Source organism: Mobula hypostoma, chromosome 1 (genome assembly GCF_963921235.1).
Source record: "Mobula hypostoma chromosome 1, sMobHyp1.1, whole genome shotgun sequence".
Lineage (NCBI taxonomy): Eukaryota > Metazoa > Chordata > Chondrichthyes > Myliobatiformes > Myliobatidae > Mobula > Mobula hypostoma.
The window spans coordinates 52399205-52424877 of NC_086097.1; the positions used below are offsets into that span (position 1 = coordinate 52399205).

At 39.3% G+C, this 25673-nt stretch overlaps 2 protein-coding genes across 7 annotated transcripts in view; one reads left to right on the top strand and one right to left on the bottom strand.

Annotated features, from left to right (window-relative positions):
• Positions 1–22789, top strand: part of rtraf (RNA transcription, translation and transport factor) — a 39069-nt gene extending 16280 nt beyond the window's left edge. The window contains exons 4-8 of the mRNA XM_063048801.1: positions 1801–1881; positions 6453–6541; positions 8179–8247; positions 18811–18859; positions 20401–22789. Coding sequence (XP_062904871.1) covers positions 1801–1881; positions 6453–6541; positions 8179–8247; positions 18811–18859; positions 20401–20555 — 443 coding nt within the window. The 3' untranslated portion in view covers positions 20556–22789. The remainder of the gene's footprint in view (positions 1–1800; positions 1882–6452; positions 6542–8178; positions 8248–18810; positions 18860–20400) is intronic.
• Positions 22757–25673, bottom strand: part of nid2a (nidogen 2a (osteonidogen)) — a 128810-nt gene continuing 125893 nt past the window's right edge. For all 6 annotated transcript variants that reach the window (XM_063048759.1, XM_063048751.1, XM_063048741.1 and 3 more), the window contains 3 exons: positions 25448–25571; positions 23501–23613; positions 22757–22896 (listed from right to left, as the gene is read on the bottom strand). In XM_063048759.1, the coding sequence (XP_062904829.1) occupies positions 22886–22896; positions 23501–23613; positions 25448–25571 (248 nt within the window). In that variant the 3' untranslated portion in view covers positions 22757–22885. The remainder of the gene's footprint in view (positions 22897–23500; positions 23614–25447; positions 25572–25673) is intronic.

The window sequence follows — 25673 nt, forward strand, 5'->3', positions numbered from 1 at the left end:
TGGTTATACGACTGCTAACGCCAGGCAAACAATCTCTGAAGAGTATTGATAATGGCTGAGGTCACCCATCTTGTAAAGACACTTGCCAAAGGCAGCAATAGCAGGCCACTTCTGCAGAAAAATTTGCCAAGAACAATTGTGGTCAAAGACCGTGGTCACCCACATCATACAACACAGCACGCGATGATGATAGTAGCACCATTGTCCTTTGAACCTAGGGTTCTTCTCAATATGTTTTCCACTTTGATGTTTTCCTGTTTTATGGTGTCTATTTTTCATCGTGGATGACAAATGCAGTCAACCGTACAGCTCTGTTCCTGATTATTGGGGTGGGGTGGTGGTGATTTTTTGTGCTTCCTGGAGAATTCCTTGAGCCAATACATACATAATCCTACTAAAAACTGAACTTTGTACAAGGTCTTTCCAAGATCTCATCTTGGGAGATGCAGTGGGAAGGTATAAGAAGTGTCCATTGAAAAAGGTTTTGGGGAAAGTAATCGTGATCCTGTAATTTTCAAAGTAATTATGGATAAGGATAGTCTGACAGTAAAGGCCCTAAATTGAGGGAAGGCCAACTTCAGTTACATAAGGTAGAACCTGGCAAGTGAAGACTGGGAACAGCTGCTTGTGGGTAGAGAAACATTTAACATGTGGGAGTCTTTTTAAAAGTGAGATAATGAGAGTTTAAAGCCAATGTGTTCCCATATGGGTAAAAAGTGAGGAAAGCAGGATTAACAAACCTTGGGTGTCTGGGGATAGTAAGGATTTGATGGAAAGAGAAGGCAGCATTTTTTTATATAGGCAACTGAAAACAGGATAATATAAATTGTAGGAGAGTACTTAAAATAAATTGGGGCCCAGAGAGCCCATGAAATACTGCTGGCAGATAGATTATGAAGAATCCCAGCCTTTTTATGAACATAAGGTAACCAGGAAAAGAGAAGATTCCCTTCAGGTCCAAAGAGGTATTAAGTGTGTGGAGCCAAGGGATATGTGTGAAGTCTTGAATGAATACTTACCATTTGCATTCACCTAGGGAAAAGGCATGGGTTCAAAGAAAGGGAGGATTTATAGGTTTGCAGATGACAGAGCTCAGTTATTTCACTCACTCGAACACCCCAGACCCAACACGTCTCGGATGTAAATTATCTTTGCAGCACTGCAATTATCACATTAAGCACAAATGGAATGTTACTGCTGTGTACAGTGCATCTTTAGTTGAAACTTCCCAGCGCCAGTGAACTTTTCGACTCATCTCTCAAGAGGCGTGTTGCATCTTTTTGGACTTAATGTTGAATTCAAACACTAGAGACATTTACCTAGACGGCATTTTTTTAGATTCCTTTATTTACATAGTTTCATTTATATATCCTCCAGATTTATCATTGAAATTTTTGCTTGTTGCATTATCATCATCCCTTTTATTACTTAATTCCTGATGTTCTGTTTTATGGCCTGTGGAAACATAGGAAAAGCAGTTGCCTGTTCAGCCCCTTGAGCCTTCTCCACATTCTAACATTGCAGCTGATAACTAAATTAAAAACATGCTTTGTTCCTTATCTTTTACCAAATATCTATCAATCAATCAATCATATACAAAAAATTGTCATCAGTGATTGTCTGCAGAAGAACACTAGCTTTATATTTAGAAACAAAAACATGCTAATTTCACTAATGAGAAATCTGAAAATTCTGTTCAAATTTTTAGGCTTTATCCTAGATTTCTCAATCAACAGAAATAATGTATATGCTGAGAAACTATCTGAATATTTTTAATGGTAATTTTTTTTGTCTCCACAGTGGATAAATACAAGAATTGTACAGCAGATAGTGTAAGAAATGATGCCCCTAAAGGCACTGATCCACTTATCAATTTGGATGGTAAGTAAGAGGAATGTTTTGCCACTGTTTGCTGTAAGGGATGAATTTAAAGTATTTTTACAGATTTAAAAAGTTTTAGCTGCATATTTCTGTTTGAAGGCCCTGATGTATTTCTGAACATCTTTGAAATTTTCATCTTTGATTTTTTTTTATTACAGCAGCTTGTCAATTTTGTAATCTCTGATGTTTTTTCATGAGTTCTTGGACATAATGTACATATGGGTAAAACTGTGTTTAGTTGGTAATTGTGTGAATTAGTATTATTTCTGCCTTAAAATTCTTGTGGAACTTGTATACATTCTAATGTATCAGATCGAATTGCTGATTTTAGGCTTTTTACTAATCTAGTTACTTCCACTTTAGACCAAAATGCCATTATGTTGGAATTGTTCTGCTTATTTGGATTGGCTTAGAAATGGTTTTGGTTTCCTTCAAGGAAGAAAGTAATATCATGTTATAAGTTGCGCTCTAATCCTGCTCCCAGACATTAAGTCAGGAAATTTTTTTACTGTATCATCTTGGAAATGTATCAACTCCTTAAAAAAAAATTAAAATTTTGAATGGAATCCTCAAAAAATTGACAAACTGTTTATTAATATTGAAAATTAGCTGTACAGGTACATGTCCAAGAATCCACACTAAGAACCTTTTTTAGTATATTAGACCATAAGACATAGGGGCAAAATTAGGTCATTCAGCCCATTGAATCTGCTCCACCATTCCATCACGGTCGATTTATTATCCCTCTTAACCCCATTCTCCAGCCTTCTAGTAGCCTTTGATATCCTTACTAATCAAGAACTTGTAACCTCTGCTTTAAAAATACTCAATGATTTGGCCTCCACTGCCGTCTCTGGCAATCAGTTCAAAAGATTCACCAGCTTTTGGGTAAAGAAATCCCTTCTCATCTCTATTCTAAAGGAACATCCTTCTATTTTTGAGGCTGTGCCCTCTGGTCCTAGACTTTTCCACTATAGGAAACATCTTCTCCATGTTCACTCTATCTATGCTTTTCAATATTCGATAGGTCTCAGAGAGATCCCCCTCATTCTTCTAAACTCCAGCAAGTATAGACACACAGCCATCAAACCCTCCTCCTACATTAATCCTTTCATTCCTGGCATCATTCTCCTGAACCTCCTAACCCTGATCCTTTCCAATGCAGGCACATCCTTTCTTAGCTAAGGGGCCCAAACCTGCACTCAGTACACCAAAAGGAGTCTGACCAATGACTTATAGAGCCTCACAGTTACATACTTGATTTTGTATTCTAGTCCTTTCGAAAAGTATGCTAATATTGCATTTTCTTTGCTAACCATTGTCTCAACTTTGCAAATTAACCTTTAGAGAATCCTACCAAAGGATTCCCAAGTCCCATTGCAACTCCAATTTCTGAATTTTCTCCCCATTAGGAAAGCCTACATCTTTATTCCTTTGACAAAAGTGTATGGCCAGACACTTCCCTGCACTATATTCCATCTGCCACTTTCATTCATCTAATCTGCCTCTCCTTCTGTATTCATTGCTTCTTCGACACTAGCTTCCCCTCGACTTATCATTGTATTGTCCACACACTTGGCCACAAACCCGTTATTTCTGTCATCCAAATCAATGACATATAATGTCAAAAGAAGCGGTTCAAGTGCCAACCCCTGCTATATTTGTAACACTAGCACAGTATAATTGACATTTAACTTTGATCTGCTCATGGTATAAACTGAAGTGGTCTGCAATATAACTATATTCTCAGTTCTTACTTCAGTTTTAGATCTTTGCTTATGCTATAATTTTGAAATTCTGTGAATTTGTCTTGCTCAATTTTGTGTACCTTCTAGGAAGAGAATAAAACTATTGGTTAATTGTTATCACTTCCTTATTGTTTCTGATTCACTTCATCTGTATGGAGTCATAGATTACAGCATGGAAATGGGCGCTTTGTCCCATTTCATCCAAGTCAACTGTTGGCCAGCATGCTGGTCCCATCTGCCCACATTTGGCCCATAGCCCTATAAATCTCTCCTATCCATGCAATTGTCTAGTTGGCTTTTAACTGTTGCTAATGTGCCCACCTCTACCACTGTTTCTGTTAGCTCATTGCAATTAAGTTTCACCCTTTGAGTCAAGAAGCTTCCCCTGCTATTCCTTTTAAATCTCTTGCTCTGATCTTAAAACTACGGCCTCTTGCTTTTGGCACCTCCTCCCTGGGATAAAGGCTATGTACTTCCACCCTGTTTTTCGCTCTTATCAAGTCACCCCTCAATATCTTGCGTTCCAGAAAATAAAATCCTAGTCTAAGCAACCACTCATAACTCAGGCCCCCCAAGTGTAGGCAAATATCACAGTAAGTCTTTACTACGCTTTTCTAGTTTAATAACAGGTCACCAGAACTGTTCACAATATTCCAAGTGAGATCTCACTGAACTTTTGTATAACTGCAGTGTAAATTTCTCATTCCTAAACTCAGTACCTTGCTTGATAAAGGCCAGCTTGCCAGGTGCATTTCTCACCACCCTATCAGCCTAAGGCCCTGTTTCTAGAGTACTTCACTCCTAAATCCTTCTGTTCCATAACAATTCCCAGGATCCTACCATGGTTTGATCTCTCATTTATCAGGATTGAAAACCATTTGCCAGTCCTTGGCCCACTTACCTAGCAGATCAAGATCCCCTTGTAATTTGTATATCTTTCTACACTCTCTTCAACAGCAACTATTGTAACTTCATCTACTGACTTATGCTTGTACATTCACATCCAAATTGTTTTTGTTATAAACATCAAAGAATCCCAGCACTAACCCTTGAGGCACACTGATACTCAGGGGCCTGCAGGCTGAGAAGCAATCTCAGGCATCGTCCTTCGCTTCCCACCACTGAGCCAATTATGAATCCAAATGGCTATGTCCTGCAGGAAACCATGCAGTCTAACTTTTCAGACGTCTGCTGTGAGGGGTCTTTTGAAAGACCTTGCTAAAGTCTATATAAATAATATTTACTGCCCTACCCTCACTACCTTATTGGTTACCTCCTCCAAGAGATTTGTCAGCATGACTCTGTCCCTCTAAATGTTGGTAGGTCCTGCCCTTCAGATCCCATTCAGTAATTTACCAGCACTGATGTCAGAATTGCCGGCCCGTAGTTTCCTGGTTTGTTTTTGCTACGCTTTTTAATCCATGGTACCACATTAGCCACGCTCCAGTTCTCTGAAAACTTGCCTGTGGCAAGTGATGAAGCAAAAATTCAAAGACCTCTGTAGTTTCTTCTCTGGCTTCCTTCAATGTCCAGAATGCACCAGGACGGTCCTTAGGGATTTATCCACCTTATGCAGTTTTTAAGGCCTCTAATACCTCCTCCCTGCTAATCTCTATATGCTTCAGGACATTACCACTCATTGCCTTCATTTCCTTAGCTTCCATCATTTTCTCCACTGTAGAGTGGAGGAAGAGGAGAAAACTTTGGAATTTTAAAGAAGGCTTATTGTTTCTATTAGTGAATGTCATTTGTAGTTTATATTACCATTTTTGTTGAGCTTTTTGAAAATTTATAGATGGTAAAATGTGGTATTGCAAGAACACCAGAACGTTATAAGATGCCATTACAGCCACTATGCCTTTGTTTGCAAGAATATTTGGCTGATTCCATGGAGATGCTCAGCAAGTAAAAGTTGCATAGCTAATTTATGCAAAATTGATGGCAAGATGTAACTGCTGTGATCACATAACCATTGCAGAATAGTGCTGAGAAGGTCCAATGTTAACTGCTCAGCAGTTTGTTTGAGGTGACTTCCTTTATTGACATTCCAAGAATATCAAAAACTCAGCGAAGTTTTAATAGCCAGGCATGCAGCAATTTTTTTAAAATTCCTAATTACTTGAACTTGTAAATAATGCATTAAAATGCTAGTAAAATATGCTAGGCCTCACCTTTAGTTAATTTGACAACTACAGCTATTGCTGGGTCATTCTTCAGGTCAATTTCTACATTTGCACTTTTAGTACTAATTCAAGTCATAACTTCCCTTGCTATTTTGTTGATGTCAACTTCAATACATCCACAAATTTACTGGATCAAAGCTACTTGTTTCAAACCATTCTATGTCCTAAAGAAGATTCTTGGCCCGAAATGTCAACTATTTATTCTGCTGAGTTCCTCGTGGGTTTTGTGTATGCTACTCCAGATTTCTGCCCCTCTTTGTATAGGGCCCTGGAATATTTAGTTTGAATCTGTTATCTGTTCTGCAAGTCAGGGTCTGAGTTTGCTACTACAGGATTGAGGAGGACAGTGCTTTTAATTGAATGTTCACCAGTGTTGCTGTTACATCAAACTTCAGGCCTGAAAGCTTCTAGTTTCTCACATTAGCAAACAGCCTGTAGATGGTGCTATTTATAGCTATGGGTCTTGTGCAGCATCTTACACATCAAAATCCTGATTCTATTGCTAATGTAATGAGGGGTACAATAAATTACTTTATTTCATTCCTTAGACTTGTATCAAAAATTCAAGGTTACCCCTTTTTTTTAACTTAAAGTTATAATTTCCATTTCATTATAAATGTCTTGATTCTTTTTAATACAGTTAACAACCCGGACTTTAAGGCTGGTGTGATGGCATTGGCTAATCTCTTGCAAATCCAACGCCATGATGACTACTTAGTAATGTTGAAGGTAAGCACTAGTGAACTTTAAAGAAGTTGCATCGACTTTTGGGGCACCAAGGCAGCGTAGCGGTTTGCGCGACTCTATGACAGCTCGGGGCATCGGAGATGGGAGTTCAATTCCGGCATTGTCTCATCCGCCCTGGGGAATGTATGGGTTTTCCCCAGTGCTCCGGTTTCCTCCCACAGTCCAAAGATGTACTGGGTAGGTTAATGGTCATTATAAATTGTCCCATAATTTGTTTAGGGTTGCTGGGATGTGAGGCTCGAAGGGCCAGAAGGGCCAACTCCGAGCTGTATCTCTAAATAAAATAAAGCACATGACCTCCAAACAAGATTGGCTGAAGAAAGATTTTAGTGTCGATATATAGAATATTAACCAACCACGCTTTATAGTAAATCTACATTTCATTTAAAAAATTGCAAATGGCAGATAGAAAATTGAAGCAGAAAATATAGGAGGCATAAAGCGAGTAGAGGGAGAAAATATAGATTAGTGTTGGTGTGGAGCCTTTTGTTGAGCTTCAAGAGAAGCAAGGTGTGGAAGAGATAGCAAGGCAAATAGCACTTGTTTTAAAAGTATAGGGTTAAAATTTTGCTGACTTAGTAAATCAAAATAAAACGTAAGAGATGGTCTGCAAATTAGATATCTTCTGTGGAGAATCAAAGTGAATTATTGATTACAAAGGAAATAGGTAATAGATTCAGGAACTGGTACTGCATTTATACCCTGCCAATGGTGATGAGGCAGTTAAAAGCCTGAATTGGTTGGGAAACCAAAATTAGAGGAGTCTTGTAGTTCTGGAACAGCTTGCCATGATAGGGAGAGACCAGCGTCTGAGAGACTTGAAAATAGCATGAGAATTGTAGAATTGATTTACTGAAAGAAATGGGTTATTGCTTAAAAGTGAACTAGTTCAGCAAGCAGGTGCTTGGGAGAATAGATTTTGATGAGAGCTTGGAGAAGAGTAACTGGAGTCCTGATGAAGGGTCTCGTTTTGAAACATTGACTGTTTACTCTTTTCCGTAGGTAAATTCCTCCAGCATTTTGTGTGTGTTAACTCAATGCATTCAAGTTTAGAGGCTGAAAGATGGGACGCCAGCCAGGCTTGAAATAACCATGTCTAGTGGATGATGATTTTAGTATGAAAATAGATTGGCTAATTTCATCAACTATATCGAACAATTTGCGAAAATTCTATGTTGATCTAAGATTATTTTGCTAGGGCAGTGGTGATTTTGGTAGCTAGGGAAAGGTATTTATGGTGGGGCCAAAGGCAGTGTTATGTCAACCATGGGACATGGTAGAGTTGTGTGTCACCAAGTGTGTTTAGAAACCAGTTGAGGGAAGTAGCAGCAAGTCTTACATGATCAGAATGGGAGAGTGATGCATAAAGGATTCCCTGGCTTTGACCAGATGAATAATGCTTTATTTCCGATATAGTTCAGAAACAAGTCATTTAATTCTTCTTCTACAAAGCATTTTACAAAATTAATCAGTATATTAGTTTTAAAAATCTATTGTCTTTCACTTAATTGAATGAAATGAGTTGTCACAATAACTACTTAGCTTATGTTATAGTTGTAGAAATACAGCTTGTGTCTCAATTTGGCATATAGATTGATCTTCAATTATTTTGATTTCAGGCAATTCGTATTTTGGTGCAAGAGAGATTAAGCCCAGAAGCCATTGCAAAAGCAAGCCGTACAAAGGAGGTAAGGAAGTGTTTTCAAAAGAAACTAAGATTTTTTTATTTTGCTTAAGTTGAATTACATGTATAATAGTGTGAGAATGGGTCATCTTTGGGCTTTCGATCCTAATGTTTTTAAGAAGTATCAACCTCACATAGTTTTAGCATGGAGGAAGAATATAACATAGCTGCAGCATGATAAACTGTCCATCTTTCTTATTATAGGCGCCCTTTATATAATTCGTATATAATTAATATGGTCAGCCTTATCAACCTATTGTGCTACAATTGTTCATTTTAATTATTACCTTTCAGACTAAGTGAAGTGATTTCTAAAATGGGTTGGAGTTTTAATTGGCTTCATAACTTTGCTGCAAATATATTAGATTGTTTGATAGAATGTTTATGGAGCCAAATTGTTGGTGATAGTCCACATTTAAATTGCTTGTTTTAACATATTTATTTTACGCTTAATACATGCAGTGGTTATTAGTACTTTAAAACTTTTTTTTTAAATAGCAGTAACTAAAGGGGTAATGTGGGCTCTGGTTAGACTCATCTATGCTTGAGAGCTCGTGGGTTTCCTCTCAGTGCTTGAGTTTCCCCTCACAGTCCATAGATCTATCAGTTAGTAGGTTAATTGATCATTGTAAATTGTCCCAAGATTAGGCTGGGTTTAAACAGGTGGGTTGCTAGGTGGGGTGGCTCATTGGGCCGGAAGGGCCTGTTCTGTGCTGAATCAATCAGTCAATCAATAGCTTAAGGTTCCGTTCTGGAAGTCTTTGACACTTCAACTTCCTTTCCAAAAAGCCACTGACGCTCGTTCAATTGAAAATTTCAGAATGTTATTGATAGATTTGCTTTGTCAGGCAGGGTGATTAATAGATATGAACCCAAGATTAAAGTGTAGATCAGCTGTGATATAATTGGTGGAATGAGCCTCAGGTGTAAGTAGCTTAGTTCAGTTCCTAAACTAATATTTGGCTATAATTTGCTGCAACCATATTTTCACCTTTTCAGCTTAGTTTATTGATGGTTGATTTACTTCAGATTCATTACCGAGACACTTGACGGTATTCATCTCCCTCTACGATTTCACAGAGATGGTCTCTTCAGTCCTTTCCATTCATATTACTACAATACATCTTTGCCAGGATATGGAGCCCAACACTGCCCTCTTTTCTCTAGTAGTAGATGTTGTTTAACCATACCTTTAACAGTTTTGATTATTTTTGAGCTTTCTATATTGTAATAATCAGTGGAATCCGATGAGAGCTGCCTAACTGGATACACAGTTGGCTTGATGGTAGAAAGCAGAGAATGATGGTAGAAGATTGATTCTTGGACTAGAGGCCCATAACTAGTGGTATTCCTCAGAGTTCAATGCTGGGCCTATGTTTGTCATCAATATCAACAATTTGGATAAAAATGTCCAAGATTAGTAAGTTTGCTGTGACAGTCAAATACCTGCCTCGATGTCGAAGGTCAAGGTTCGTCATCTGCTGTGGCTGATGTGGAAGGCTTGAAAAACTACAGTATGCTTGACTGCTTAGCCTCGCGCATTTTTCTATCATCTCATGCAGTTGCTTCACGTTCAGTTCCTGGACGACTTCACTTTCGATCCGTTTGCTACTGCATTCGGTTTCGACTGTTACCCTTTCCTCTTCCAGTTGCATCAGCTCTTCATCTATCAGTTCTTGGTCAAACCTCTTCAACGTCATCTTCGTTAACTTCCACAAGCCAAACTCACTTTGCCCTTACTTCGTTCACCACGATTGAAACGCTTAATTATGTCTAGTTTTACGCTAAGTGTAACACCTTTACGAGCTCTTCTAGGCTTTTCCAATACCTGAGAACTCACCTTGCTAACAGCTGCTCACAGGAAAGTGTTTAAGCAATGCCAGCTAGAATGCAGTTCCGGGGGAGGAGCTTGGCTGCTCGGGGCGCGCGCTGCCTTTTTTTTCGTAACAGTGAAAACACCTTCTGTTAGCGTAAACAGGTAACTAATGTAGGTCTTTCATAATGGTGAGGTTTCGTAAAGCGAACGTTTGAAAAGCAGGGGACACCTGTAAAGTGGACAATAACGTTGTCAAAAATTACAGGGGTACCTTGATCAGCTGAGTAAGTGGGCCAAAGAATGGCAAATGGATAAGTGCAAAGTGCTGAATTTTGGAAAGACAAATCCAGAAAGGATTTTCAGTGAATGGCAAGGCCCTGTAAGATCTTATAGAACAGAGACCTTGGAGTATAAATATATGGTTTACTGATAATTGCAGTTGCAGGTAGACAGGTTTCAGAGAAACTTCAGGGGAAGTATTTTTCCACAAAGGTTGTTATCTGTGTGGAATCAGCTGCCACAGAAAGTGGTTAAGCCAGCTACAATAACAACTTTCAAAGAACTTGAAATTTTTTAGGACTTTGATCATAATGCCATTAATTTCAAGGTAATTAAGGAAAGGGGTAGGGTCTGGTTCTTGGGTTGAGATCCTAAATTGGAGAAGGGCCAATTTTGATGGTATCAGAAAGGATCTGGTAGGTGTGGATTGGGACAGGTTGTTTTCTGCCAAAGGCATACTATGTAAGTAGGAGCCTTCAAAAGGACAATATTGAGAGTGAAGAGTTTGTGTGTTCCTGTGAGAATAACAGGCAAGAATAACAGGTAGAACTGAGAAACTGAGAGAGAACTGAGACCCTGGTTAAGAGAATGGAGGTGAGTAGCAGGTAGGAACAAATAAAGTACTTGACGTGTATAAGAAATGCAAGAGAACCCTTAAGAAGAAGATCAGGCTTGCTAAAAAAAGACGTGAGTTTGCTCTAGTGGACAAGGTGACAGAAAATCCCAAGGACTTCTACAGGTAAATTAAGAGCAAAAAAAAATAACAAGTTGACAATAAACTGGTCCTCTGGAAGATCAAAATGGTGATCTGTGAGTGGAGTTGAAAGAGAAGGGGAAATATAAAATTTTTTTTTTGCATCTGTATTTACTCGGGAGATGGTTGCAGAGTCTATAGAAATGAGGCAAAGCAGTAGCGAGGTCATGGACCCAATCTAGATTACAGAGGAGGAGGTGTTTGCTGTCTAGAGACAAATTTGGGTGGATAAATTCTCAGGGCCTGATGAGGTGTTCCTGTGGGAGACTAGTGCAGAAATTGCAGGGTTCCTAGCAGAGATAGTTAAAACATCTTCAGCCATGTGTGAGATGACAGAGGATTGGAAGATAGCTAATGTTGTTCTATTGTTTAAGAAAGGCTCTAAAAATAAATGAGGAAGTTATAGGCCAGAGAGCCATCAATTGTGAGAAAGTTATTGGAAGGTATTCTAAAGGATCGATATATGAGTGTATGGATAAATGGGGATGACTGGGGATAGTCAACATAGCGTGTGTGTGGTAGGTAGTAACTAACCAAACTTGGAGTTTTTCGATTAAGTTATCTGGAAAGTTGAAGGCCAGGCAGTGGATGTTGTCTGCATACATTTTAGCAAGACTTTTGACAAGGTCCTTCTTGGGACGTTGGTCAAGAAGGTTCAGTTGCTGCGTGGCATTCAAGATGAGATAGTTAATTGGGTTAGATATTGGCTTTGCAGGAGAAGCCAGAGAACGGTAGTAGATGATTGCCCCTCTGATTGGAGGCTTGTGACTAGTGGTGTGCTACAGAGATTAATGCCGGGTCTGTTGTTGTTTGTCATAAGAGTATAAACATAGGAGCAGAATTAGGCCATTCATCCCATCGAGTCTGCTCCGTCATGGCTGATTCTGGACCCCACTGAACCCCATACACCTGCCTTCTCGCCATATCCTTTGATGCCCTGACCAATCAGGAAACTATCAACTTCCACCTTAAAGATACCCACAGACTTGGCCTTCACCTCAATCTGTGGCAGAACATTCCACAGATTCACTGCTCTCTGGCTAAAAAAAAAAATCCTCCTTGCCTCTGTTCTAAAAGGTCGCCCCTCAATTTTGAGGCTTTGCCCTCTAGTTGTGGATACCTCCACCATAGGAAACATCCCCTCCACATCCGTGCTATCTAGTCCTTTCAACATTTGATAGGTTTCAATGAGATTTCAGCCCGCCCCCCCCCCACATTCTTCCAAATTTCAGTGAGTACAGGCCCAAAGCTGCCAAGTGCTCCTCGTATGTTAACCCTTTTATTCCTGGAATCATCCTCATGAACTTCCTCTGCTCGCTCTCCAATAACAACACATCCTTTCTGAGATATGGGGTCCAGAACTGTTGACGGTACTCCAAGTACGGCCTGACAAGTGTCTTATAAAGCCTCAGCATTATCTTGTTGCTTTTATATTCTATTCCCCTTGAATTAAATGCCAAAATTGCATGTGCCTTCTTTACCACAGACTTAACCTGTAAATTAACCTTCTGGGAGTCTTGCTCGAGGACTCCTAGTCCCTCTGCACCTCTGATGTTTGAACCTTCTCCCCGTTTAGATAATAGTCTGCACTATTATACCTTTTGCCAAAATGCATTATCATACATTTTCCAGTACTATTCCATCAGCCATTTTTGCCCATTCTTCCAATTTGTCTTAAGCTACATCCACACTACACCAGATAATTTTGAAAACGAAGCTTTTTCTCTTCATTTTGACCTTCCGTCCACACTGAAACGGCGTTTTCAGCCCCCGAAAACAGAGATTTTCAGAAACGGTCTCCAGAGTGAATAAATCTGAAAACGCCTAATATCCGTTGCAGTGTGTACAAGGTAACCGGTACTTTTTAAAACCGCTGTCGTGACGTGCTGGAACAAATGACGACAGCGCAGCATTTCATTGTTTTCTTCTTATTAATATTACTACCTTATTGTCGCCAAACAATTGATACTAGAGTGTACAATCATCACAGCAATATTTGATTCTATGCTTCGCAGAACCTAACAATTTCAGAACAGACGGCAACGAGACTGAAGCCAGAAGAGTTAGAAATGTACTCACCAAATACTTTGACCCATAGCTTACTGAATAAATAAGTATACTCACTTTGGCCTGTTTTCTGTCCTTGCTTGTATGAAGGTGGTTTACCAATTTATGCAAGTACTTCTCTGACAATAGATATGTAACAGCCTAATGTAACATTGTGTGGAAATACAAGATAACACTGATGTAGACATGTTTTATACATTTAACAAGGTGCTTTATTAATGCACATAGTTAGTCAGTTTTTCAATGTTCGTCGTCAACCAGGTTATACTGTCCGTGAACTCCCTGTCGGTTACCTCCATACGCTCCAGTATTTGTTTTTTTTAGTTTTAAGTTCTCCTGCGCGAGAGCCAAGAGCAATTCCTTTTAAGTTTTTCTACTCTGTAACTGGAGAAACGCGCACTAAGTATACCGTTTCCTCTTCGCTTGTTTTCTGTGTGTCCTGCGCGTGCTCAGTAGAGGAGATTCGCCCAAATATCCGTGTTAGTGTGGACAGAGATATTTTGAAAAACGTTTAGTGTGTACCCCTGTCGTTTTTACTTGAAAGCAGCTTTTTCAAAACGATCCGGCGTACTGTGGACGTACCCTTAGTCCTGCTGCAGTCGTATTGCTTCCTCAGAACCACCTTCTCCTCCATCTAGATTTGTATCATCTGCAAACTCTACCACAAAGCCATCAATTCCATCATTCAAATCATTGACAAACTGTGAAAAGTAGTGGTCCCAATGCTGACACCCGAGGAACACCACTAGTCACTGGCAAACAATGAGAAAAGGCCCCCTTTATTCCCTCTTGCTGCCTCTTGCCTGTCAGACATTCCTCTATTGATGCTAGTATCTTGTAATGGCAACTACTGTATGTCAATGATTTGGATAACGTAAATAGATCAACTAATTTGCGGATGTCACCAACATTGGGGGTGTAGTAGATAGCAAGGAAGATTCTTATCAAAGCTTGCAGTGGATCTGTTCCAACTGGAAAAATGGGCTGAACAATGGCAGATAGAATTTAATGCAAATGTGAGGTGTTGCTGTTTGGGAGCAACCTGTATAGGTCTTAGAGGGTGAGCGGTAGGGCAGTAGAACAGAGGGACGTGGGAATACAGATCCATAATTCCTTGAAAGTGGTGTCACAGGTAGATAGGGTTGTAAATAAAGCTTTTAGCACATCGGCCTTCAAAAACCAATGTACTGAGTACAGGAGTTGGGATGTTATGTTGAAATTATATAAGACTTTGAAGTATTGTGTTCAGTTTTGGTCATCTACCAGTTAGAGGGTTAAGATGTAAATGAGATTGAAAGAGTGCAGAGAAAATTTGTAAGATGTTGCCAGGACTTGAGGTCCTGAGTACCAGGGAAAGGTTGAATAGGTTAGGACTTTATCTTCAGAACATAGGAGAGGAGATTTGATAGAGGGATATAAAGTTGAGGTGTATATATAGAGTAAATAAAAGCAGGCTTTTTCCAATGAGATTACAACTAGAGATCGTGGGTTAAGGATGAAAGGCGAAATGTTTTAAGTGGAATATGAGGGTTAACTTCCTCACATAGAGGAGTGGTGAGAGTATGGAATGAGCTTCCTGTGCAAGTGGTGGATGTGGGTTGGATCTCATTTTAGAGAAATTTGGATAGGTACATTGATGAGAGGGTAAACACAAAATAATTTGCAGATGCTGGGATCAAAGCAACACTCACAACACGCTGGAGGAACTCAGCAGGTCGGGCAGCATCCATGGAAACAATGAGTCGATGTTTCGGGCTGGAACCCTTCGTCAGGACTGAAGAGGGAAGGGGCAGAGGCCCTATAAAGAAGGTGGGGGAGGGTTGGAAGGAGAAGGCTGGTAGGTTCAGTTGAAAAACCAGTAATTTGAAGGACAAAGGGGTGGGGGAGGGGAAGCAGGGAGGTGATAGGCAGGAAAACAATGGGTAGTAGAACGAGGCAGAACCATGAGGGAGGTGATAGGCAGCTGGGGGGGGGGGAACCTCATGGTTTCACCTCTCTCTACTACCCATTGTTTTCCTGCCTATCACCTCCCTCATGGTTCCGCCAATTGATATTTGGGAATTTAAAATTTCCCACCATGACAACCCTGTTATTATTACACCTTTCCACAATCTGTCTCCCTATCTGCTCCTCGATGTCCCTGTTACTATTGGGTGGTGTATGAAAAACTCCCAGTAGAGTTATTGACCCCTTCCTATTCCTAACTTCCACCCACAGAATCTCGGTAGACATTCCCTCCAAGTCTTCCTCCTTTTCTACAGCCGTAACACTATCTCTGATCAACAGTGCCACACCCCCACCTCTTTTGCCTCCCTCCCTGTCCTTTCTGAAACATCTAAAACCCGGCACTTGAAGTAACCATTCCTGTCCCTGAGCCATCCAAGTCTCTGTAATGGCCACCACATCATAACTCCAAGTACTGATCCACACTCTAAGCTCATCTGCTTTGCTCATAATACTCCTCGCATTAAAATAGACACATTTCAAACTGTTAGTCTGAGTGCGTCCGTTCTCTTATCACCTGCCTATCCTCCCTCTTGTATTGTCTTCAAGCTTTCTCTCTTTGTGAGCCAACTGCCTCTCTTCAGTTTGGTTCCCACCCCCCAGCAATCCTAGTTTAAACTCTCCCCGATAGCCTTTGCAAACCACCTTGCCAGGATATTGGTCCCCCTGGGATTCAAGAACAACCCATTCTTTTTGTACAGGTCACTCCTGCCCCCTCCTCTAATCCCTCAGCCACGCATTTAACCTCCACCTCACTCTATTCCTATACTGACTGTCACGTGGTACAGGCAGTAATCCTGAGATGACTAAGCTTCGTGGTCCTGCTTCTCAACTTCCTTCCCAACTCCCTGTTGTCTGCTTTCAGGACCACCTCCCTTTTCCTGCCTTTGTTGTTGGTACCAGTATGTACCACAACCTCTTGATGTTCTCCTTCCCACTTCAGGATATCATGAATGCGATCTGAAACATTCCGGACCCTGGCACCTGGGAGGCATACTACCATCTGTGCTGTTTTTCTGCGTCCACAGAATTGCTTGTCTGAACCCCTAACTATAGAGTCCCCTATCACTGCTTCCATCCTCTTCCTTTACCTACCCTTCTGAGCTGCAGGGCCAGACTCTGCCAGAGGCACAGCCACTGTTGCTTCCCCCAGGTGGCCGTTACCCCCCGCCCCCCCCGCAATAAGTACTCAAGCAAGAGTACTTATTGTCAAGGGGTACAGCCACAGGGGTGCTCTCTAGCCTCTGACTCCTGCCCATCACTCTCCTGACTGGTACCCACTTAATTGTCTCCCCAAGCCCCGGTGTGACTACCTGCCTATAGCTCCTCTCTATCGCCTCCTCACTTTCTCTGACCAGACGAAGGTCATGGAGCTGTATCTCCATTTCCCTGACACGCTCCCTAAGGAGCTGCAGCTCAATACACCTGGCACAGATGTGGCTGTCCGGGAGGCTGGGAGTCTCCCGGACTTCCCACATCTGACATTGAGCTGGAGAATTTGCAAGTGGGAAGAAGTGGAGTGATATTAGGAAACTTGACTTTAAAGCATTATTTAGCAAGCAAGTCACATATTGATATGCAAAAGCTCCGGTGAAAAAAATCCTTCATTGCCTGCTACATATGTTTTGTGAGATTGCAGATGAACAAGGGTGAAAACGAACAAACCCAGAGGAGATCGAAGTTCTTATTGACAGTGTTTTACGAGCTGTTAAAATGAATACCTCTCTATATAAAATTCAGTGTGCACCATGTCGTCACTGGGCAAAAAAAATTCACAGTACAAGATTTTTGTGCACATTGGTCTTTACAAATTGGAGGGAACATTGATGGTGAGTATCCTTAATGATGGATACCAACTTTTTGAGGCACTGCCTCTTGCAAGTGCCCTCTGATGGGAAGCATTACAATTGTGATGGGACTGCCTGGGTGCAGTGTCTTGTGATCCTGTGCATTGGAGCCTCCATACTAGACAGTGATACTATTAAACAAAATGTTCCCCACTTACAGTGATAGAAATTTCCTAGAGTCTGATGTATTACGCAACATATATCAGTGATAATAAACCTTGTTCTGCACCAAATCTCCTCAAACTCTGAAGAAAGTAGAGCATCTGGTGTGCCTCCTCTGACTGTATCAATGTGTAAGACCCAGGACAGATCCTCTGAGATGTTGATGCCCAGAAACTTGAAGCTGCTCATCCTCACCACCATTGACACCTCCTGAGGTTAGGTGTGTGTTCTCCTGACTACCCCTTCCTGAAGTCCAGAATCAATTCCTTTGCCCTTTTGATGTTGAGTATGAGGTTGTTATTACAACACCCCTCAACCAAATGATATGCCTCACTCCTGTGTGCCCTCTGAAAACTCACTTGTGTATAAAATATCCAGCGGTCTGTCTGTAAATTTTAGTAGTCACTCTAGAAAATTTAACCTGGACTGTTGACAGTTTGGTTCTCTGATTTGAAAATTTTTAATCTGTTCTGTCACCCTGATTGTAATTATTGACTCTAGTAATTTCCTACTGACAGGTATTTGGGTTAATCCCCTGTTTTTTATTCTTTTAAAAAATACTACTAGCTTCTCTAAAATCATTCCCTAAAACCACCTCATTCCTTCAGCAAATCAAACAGTGTCCATGGAAAGAGTTTATGCCATGTGTTCTATCTCCTCTTTTACTAATTTGTTTCTTATCCATTCCTATCTAAGATAGCTAATGCAGTGGAACAGTTTTCTTTTGCTTTCTATGCCATTACCAGTGGATACTGGTTCTGAAAAATTTCTGTGACAGTATGCTGAATCCTTTTGGGGATGAATGGAAAGCAGAGGATTTGTTATGAATTAGCAGCCAAAGTCAGAAAGGGAATAGATAACTAGAGCACAGAGTTCTGGCTGTGCCAAATTCTATCAGCAAACACAGGCTGTATTTTCAGTACCATTAACACTGAAGTTTATGCGTCTCCCAGTATTCTAATTGGTGACTGTCTTATAAACATAACATTTTGCATTTGCGGTTCAGCTCTGAACTGAATACTAACATGCTTAACAATAATAAAAAGAGTACATTTTTCTATCCTTAAGTTTTTAGCTTTTTATGGTGATGTAACTAAAGATATACACTGTAGCATAGTGGTTAACTATTACAACTCGGGGCATTCCGGAGTTCAATTCCAGCAACATCTGTAAGGAGATTGTACCTTCTCCATGTTGGAGTGTAGGTTTCCTCCAGGTGCTCCGGTTTCCTCCCACATGCCAAAGATGTACTGGTTAATTGGTCACTGTAAAATGTCCTGTGTTTTAGGCTAGTGTTAAATAGGCGGGTTGTTGGGCAGTACATGTTGGGCTAGAGGAGGTCTGTTCTGTACTGTATCTCTAAATAAAAGTAGAGTCCTTAGCCAGGGATTATCAAGGTATGTAGTTACGGCTCTAGATAATGAAATTTGCCCCATTTATTCAAGAGAAACAGGGAATTAAGTAGCTTCTGATGGCAATGTCAACTGCTTAGATATGAAACTTAATTGAGCTGTTTGTCTAGAGCATATCTTATGAATTTGGAGGAGTAAAGATAATTGCTGAAAGGGCAGGAGTATGGCTTTAACTGATTTGATATTTTGTACTGTTTTTCCAAAATATTCCTTTTCATTTTTTCAGGGTTTTACTGTATCTTTAGAAAAGCACCTTCTTGGCTTTGATACTGGAGGTAAGTAGAATGATACTGAATTGGCAGTCTTATTATTACCTCTTTGGGAACATTCTGTAGTTAATTTGAATAGGGAAAAAGAAACACAAGCAATCATTTCTTTTATTATATGTTGTGTATTGACTTGATAAAACCTGCCCTCTCTATCCTCCGACACTTTCTGTCACTCTCACCCCACCCTGCTCTCCCTCCACTTTCCAACTACTCCACTTACTTCCACCTCAGCATGAAGACAGAAAATCCATCACTGTGCAGTCAAACAAGTCTAAGACCAGAATGTCTTGTTTCATACTGTTTGTACCCACTTCCCTACTATAAATTGACAATGTAGATTAACTCGTTACACGTTTGTTTTGAATTGTTTGCGGTGAATGAACTGCAAGACAGAAGGAGCAATACCTCTCAGCATCTACTGCTTAACCTTATCCTTTTGCAACTTCCACAAAACTTGATTAATTTTTAATTTATTGTACAATTGTATTAATTATACATTCTGACATCCAAACTACTTTTGCATGGACAATCATCATGAATGTGTAATGATTTATGACTATAATCCAGCTTCTGCTCAGCAGCCTTGAGGCAATCCTGAGTTATGTTCAGGGTAATGCTCTGAATTTCTGTGGGGAAAATGTGGCAAAAGACAAACATTGTACATCGTATTTTTTTTCTAACAAGTCATTACAGTAGGTATCGATGATATTATTTTAGAGATGTCATTTAATACCTTGTAGTCAATCAATTTGGAATCCTGTGTGGTAATGGGATTATTTTGAGGATTGTTATTTTCAGATGTATTGGCATTCTTGTTATTGTACAAGTGAGTTCATTATATTGCACTGTCTAGATATCCATGGTTCAAGCTTTGCAGCGCCTCAATCATTTCCATTTTTATGTCTTATATGTATCTTCTCTGCATCAGTTAAAGTGGCTATGCTTTTTTTTTGATTTGGGAAAAACTGAGACCAAAAAATTATTTGGTGGGTTTCACTATGTAAAATTACTAGCCCCTTTTGCAGCTATCAGATAAATTCTACCTGGGCAGTCTCTAATCTGGTAGCATGAACATCGAATTTTCAAACTTCTGGTAATTACTCCCCTCCACACCCAACTGCCCCTTTTTTCTTTTCTCACACGTCCCAATGCAGATGAACCATTTCACCCACACACTTTCTACCGGGACCTTGCCCCATCTTCCTCCCTTCATTCCATGGTCCACTGTCCCCTCCTATCAGATTCCACCCATCACCTCCAGCTGCTGACATCATTCCCACTCTCTCCCTCCCTCGTTTGTCTAACACCCTCTTTACCTGGGTTAACCTTTTTTATTGATTATCCATTCTCCACCTCAGATCAGGTGAAGGGCCTCGACCCTCTACATTGATTGTCCATTCCCCTCTATAGATGCTGCCTGATCGACTGAGTTCCTCCAGAACTTTGTCTGTTGTTGCAGATTCTATTTCAAGCTATATTTTGAATTTTTACCACTGATAGACATTTATATGTAACTTCTGAATTTAGATTTAATATTGATTTAACAGATGCCACTCTGAATGAAGCTGCAAGAGTCCTTCGACTGCTGCATATTGAAGAACTACGAGACCTTCAAACCAGGATTAATGAAGCTATTGTAGCTGTTCAGTCAATAATAGCAGATCCCAAAACTGACCACAGGCTGGGAAAGGTTGGAAGATGATCAAAAGATTAAAGTTTGACATTCTGTACAGCTTTGCAATTTTGAAACACTGTAGACACAAATAGAGGGCAAAGAACTTTGAGTCTGGATAACTTCACTAAAGTAAAATAAATATTAAAATATCAGAAATTAAAAGATGACTTTATTGTCAAGTTGGAACAAAGTACAAGAGTGTGCATACAATAATTTTGTCTACTTTTAATCACATTTTAGATGGTATATACACTTTACAAAAGGAAATGGACAAAAGTATAAAATTAAACTGTTTAGATTCTGTCAATTATTTTATTCCTTTACAAGAAAAATAATTTGCATGGAACAACAGTAAATCTTATACTCTAGCATGAAACAAATACAAAATAATACAGATTTTTAAAGAACAGATTTATTTAATCAAATATTTACTGGTGCATAAATCATCTGAGAATATGTACTAATCAACATAATAGCTCACAGTGAATACTACAGCTAGAATGGCTTAATTTATTTTTCAGTGATAAACAGTATATTGATCATTTGAGAATTGCTTTTTCCATTAGAGAATTTGTTTGAATTTCAAATGGAGGGATAGCCTAATGTTTCTAAAAAGAAAATCAATGCTGCTTGTGTAGAAGGAATCATTACTTTTCAATCCTCTTGTCCACTTTCATCTGGGTAGCTTTTCAATTGCTTGTAGAGGCATGGTAGCAGGCATTAACCTGCCATGTTTATATGCTGTAACAGTATGATTGTGGTGCTTCCAAGAATTATTCAAAGTTAGAATAATTTGAAGAAACATATTTTCTGATTCTGTGAAAAATCTGCCTAGTGCCAGGCTATGATTAATAAGTTTAAAGCACAATTCTTATCTAAAAGGCTACAATAGCTTGGGGAACAGACCTCCTTTATTTTGCAGCAATATAATTTTTATAAATCAGGTTAACTACTAATAGCATTTACATTAACCTAACGATACTGACTTTAGCTCAATTCCATAAAGTTCAAAATGTAAATTGAAGAGATCATAGAATTTCCTGGAAAAATCTTAAGAGGTAAGCATATTCTTCAAACTTCTTGAATTTTATATGAATAATCATTGTAGATTTGCAATAATACTCATTAAAAATAAGTCCAATCCCATTTGCACCTATGAGGTTAGCTGCTTTAACAAACTATTTGGATCCAATCTTTCAAATGTACCCCCTTCATCTTAATGATAAAGAAAAAGTTAATATCAAGCTTCCTTCCATGCTATTTTGATTTTAATCCACATCTCCTGCTCTTTCAACTATGCAATTGTCTGAATTCCAGTACAAAAATATGTTCTAAGAGATTGCTCTTCTGGGCTTCTCATCACATTAATTTAATTGTAAAATCATTGGATATATTTAATACAACTCCTTGATATCTCCTAGTAACATAAATACTGCATATTACTAAACCATAAAAATTTTTGATCACCAAAAATGAACTATCTAACTGCCAGAAAAAATATTTGTTTCCCTTTATTAAATAACCTAATTTTTTTAAAGCAACCATAGTTGGAAAACCTCTCCAACTATTGGGAACACTTTGTAAGGACTTGGTGTCAAGTGGAAAAGAATTTTGATAAGTTTTTTTCCATTTTGATCTTCCTTTGAAGGAATTATTAAACTATTCAGGTTTCTCTTTGAACATATGCAAAATTGTTGATGTGCATTTCACAAAAATCCAGTTGCTGCTTTGTTTCAGATTGCTGCCTATTAGCACCCTTTCTAGTAAATTTTATCAAGTATTGGTTAGGTAAGAATATGTACAATAATCTGCAACTTTTTTTGTGCTTTTTGTTATCAAAAATGCTGTATTCAAAGAACTAAAAATCTCTAAATTTGACCAGGCCAATAATTATTTGGCACCTGGCTAATAAACTGATAATTATTGTCCCCCTTAGATGTCAAGATTTAGAAAGATGGTTAGACTTCAGGTGGTTAGCATAATACAGAAATGCTATAATTGAAAAGAAAAAGAATTTGTAACCTTAGAAAAATATTACTTCCCTTAAAGCCTCTACAGCTTAAAGTTACTGTGTTCTTATAATTTCAAAATTAGAGGCCTCGTACGCTGGTATTTATACTAGGCAGTGATTGTCTAAAATTTAACAGTCAGTATGGTAGTGGTTTTCTTTTAAGTAATGAGGTATGAAAATTAACAAAACTAGTTATTCTGTAATACATTTTAGTTCTCTTACTTAATGGGGGTTGGGGGGTGGTGAGGGGTAACGGAGTTCACTTCTGTCTGCAGCACCCTGGTCCAAATAGTCTTCCCTCCATATGTAGAATGATGAAATACTGTCGCCATTATCAGTAGAGACATTATTTTCTTCCTGCCCAGAAATATTTTCATAAAGTACCGATAAATGTTTTGACAAAGCAATGTCACTTTGAGAAATAAATAGACTTCATTATAAAATTCACTGAACCTTCTAGGATGTTTGGTAGCATTGATTTTACAGCCTTCAGGAATGCTTACTAATAGATAGTTAACTATCTCTATAAACATGGGTATTGTCCTTTCCTGATGTTGATTACTGTCAGCCACCTGGTGATTGTATCCTCCAATATTGCCATCAAACACACTGGAGCTGATTACATTTACTAATTTTAAACACTACAAATATGTTTATGTTGTGTATAGTGTACAAGCTATTAAGGTAGGAATTGAAATACAAAAACCTAGAAACTACATTAAAGAACAATTTCTAAAGTTGATAAAGGTAAATTAAAGTTAGATATAGGAGATGGCAATAAAACTATCAAACACATTGAAACTGCTCAGAACTTGAACAGTTGAAGATTCAGTATTACCAGAATTGTATATTATGGACTGAAAAGCAATAGGAACTACTTTTAGAACAAAGTTCATGCTGTAGTACTGCACTGAATAGATTTACTTTTTCTTAGCAAGAAGCTTTATGTTTTTATTCTTACCATATGGACAACGAGGGTAAGCAACAGTTATTCCATATAGATGTGATCTCTGATCGGGTAGGTACTCATCAGTCATCTGGCTGCCATCTTTAGGCACAACAATAATTCCATCTCTGAAAAATCACGAAGTTAGAGTAACAAATTATGCCCCTGCTGAAATGAAGGATCAAGTCTGGCTTCTTTAGTATCCAAAGAATACTGCCCATGTTGATCTATTCAAATAGTTTAAATTAGCAATCCTTTATGAATCTACTTTTGTAAAACACTGGAGCAGGAGAGCTCCTTGGCTTCAGTTCCCTTTTCACAGATTACTTCCCTCACCCAGCACATTGCTGCTCTGTTCAGAACAACACACACAAAATACTAGAGGAACTCAGCAGGTCAGGCAGCACCTATGGAAATGAATCAACAGCCCCTTCAGGACTGAAAAGGGAATGGGGAGGGGAAAGAACAGTTAAAGGTGATGAAGCCAGGTGGGTGGGAAATGTAATGGGCTGGAGAAGAAGGAATCTGATAGGAGAGGAGAGTGGACCAGAGGAGAAAGGGAAGTGATGGGCAGAGATGCTCAGCGAAGTTGTTCCCCATTTATAATGTGTCTCACCAGTATAGAAGGCATATTGGGTGCACTGGACACAATAGACAACCCTAGCAGATTCACGGGTGAAGTGTTCCCTCACTTGTTTGGGGCCCAGAATGGAGGTGAATGGGCAGGTGTGGCATTTCAGCCATCTGCAGGGATATATGTTGGGAGGGAGATTAGTGGAGAGGGGAACATGGAAGGAGCAATCCCTATGGAAAATGGGAAGGGTGCTGATGTAACAATACGGAGGTGGTGGATGCTGAGGATGATGTGTTGGATGTGGAGGCTCATGGGGGTGATAGGTCCTCTATCACTGATAAGGTAGCGGGAAAGTGGTGTGAGCACGGATGTTCGGGAAATAGAGGAGATGTGGGTGAGGGCAGCGTCGATAGTGGAGGAAGGGAAACCCCATTCTTTGGAAGAGAAGGATATTTCTGATTTTCTGGATAGGGAAGCTGTGGTGGTACTTTGTATGTGTTGCTTTGGATTCCCAGCATCGGCAGACTTTCCTCGTGTTTATGCTATGTTCAAAAGTTGAACCCAATCACTTCTTTCTCAGTAAGCTTCAGAATGTGGTTTAGAACATTCTCCTGAGCTCCTATTTCACCATCTCTAATCAGCTAATCACAAACCATCCTTGCCTTCCGAGGAGTAATCTGCTAAGTATGCCCATTTAAGCACGCGCAGGACATTAAAACTGGATTAAACTTTCTCACATCAATATTTTGAAACTCCTGCCCCTGAAGCATAGCAGCTGCAAATTACATGGGAACAAGTATGTTCTCCCTTTACGTATCACGAATGGAACTCTCAACAGCACATGGAAACCCTTACGGTCTGCAACTGTTTAAAGGCAACATCCAATCCTGGGGAAGTGGTCTGGAATTTTCTTTAAATGAAGTTTTTGTCAGAGATGTATGTACCCCTTGATGAATTTTAAAAACTAAACGTTGGATGTTCCTCACTAAGGCAAAGTAGCACAGTCAATGTCTGCCATTTGGCACCACTTGAAATGCCCAATGATCCTTGTGTATGTATGTGTATTATATACACACCCAAAAAAACACATGATCTGTATCAAATTTTCCTTATGTGCATCACATAAGTTGCACAATCACATTTGGCAGAGTTTTTAAAAAGAATTATGTAGCACACAAAATGTATGACAGTACATGAGAGTTCCTAGTTCAGTGACTGTTAATTGCTCAGGATATCACTATTGATTAAATAAACCAATCTTCACAGTGAATTTGTTGTTTAAAATAGTACTCTGTTTTTGGATCTGACAAATATCCACAACATATTAAAACCATGGCTTTATATTCAAATCAATAATTCCAGCAAGTGTGTGTGTTCTTTTTACTCACCTTCTCCAGTCTGTGTAGTAAAAATGGTTTGAGTAGGCAACAATACTGAAAGGATAGTTTAGACCACTCTGCACTACTCGTCTTCCTGTCCCATCTGGAAATATGCACTCCAGATCTTTGGTTCCTTTTCATCATAAAGATACAAGACATTTTTATACTTCCAGCAGCAAATTTCAGAAATGGAAATAACTAATTTTAAGACATAGCTGTAGAATAAAATAGCATA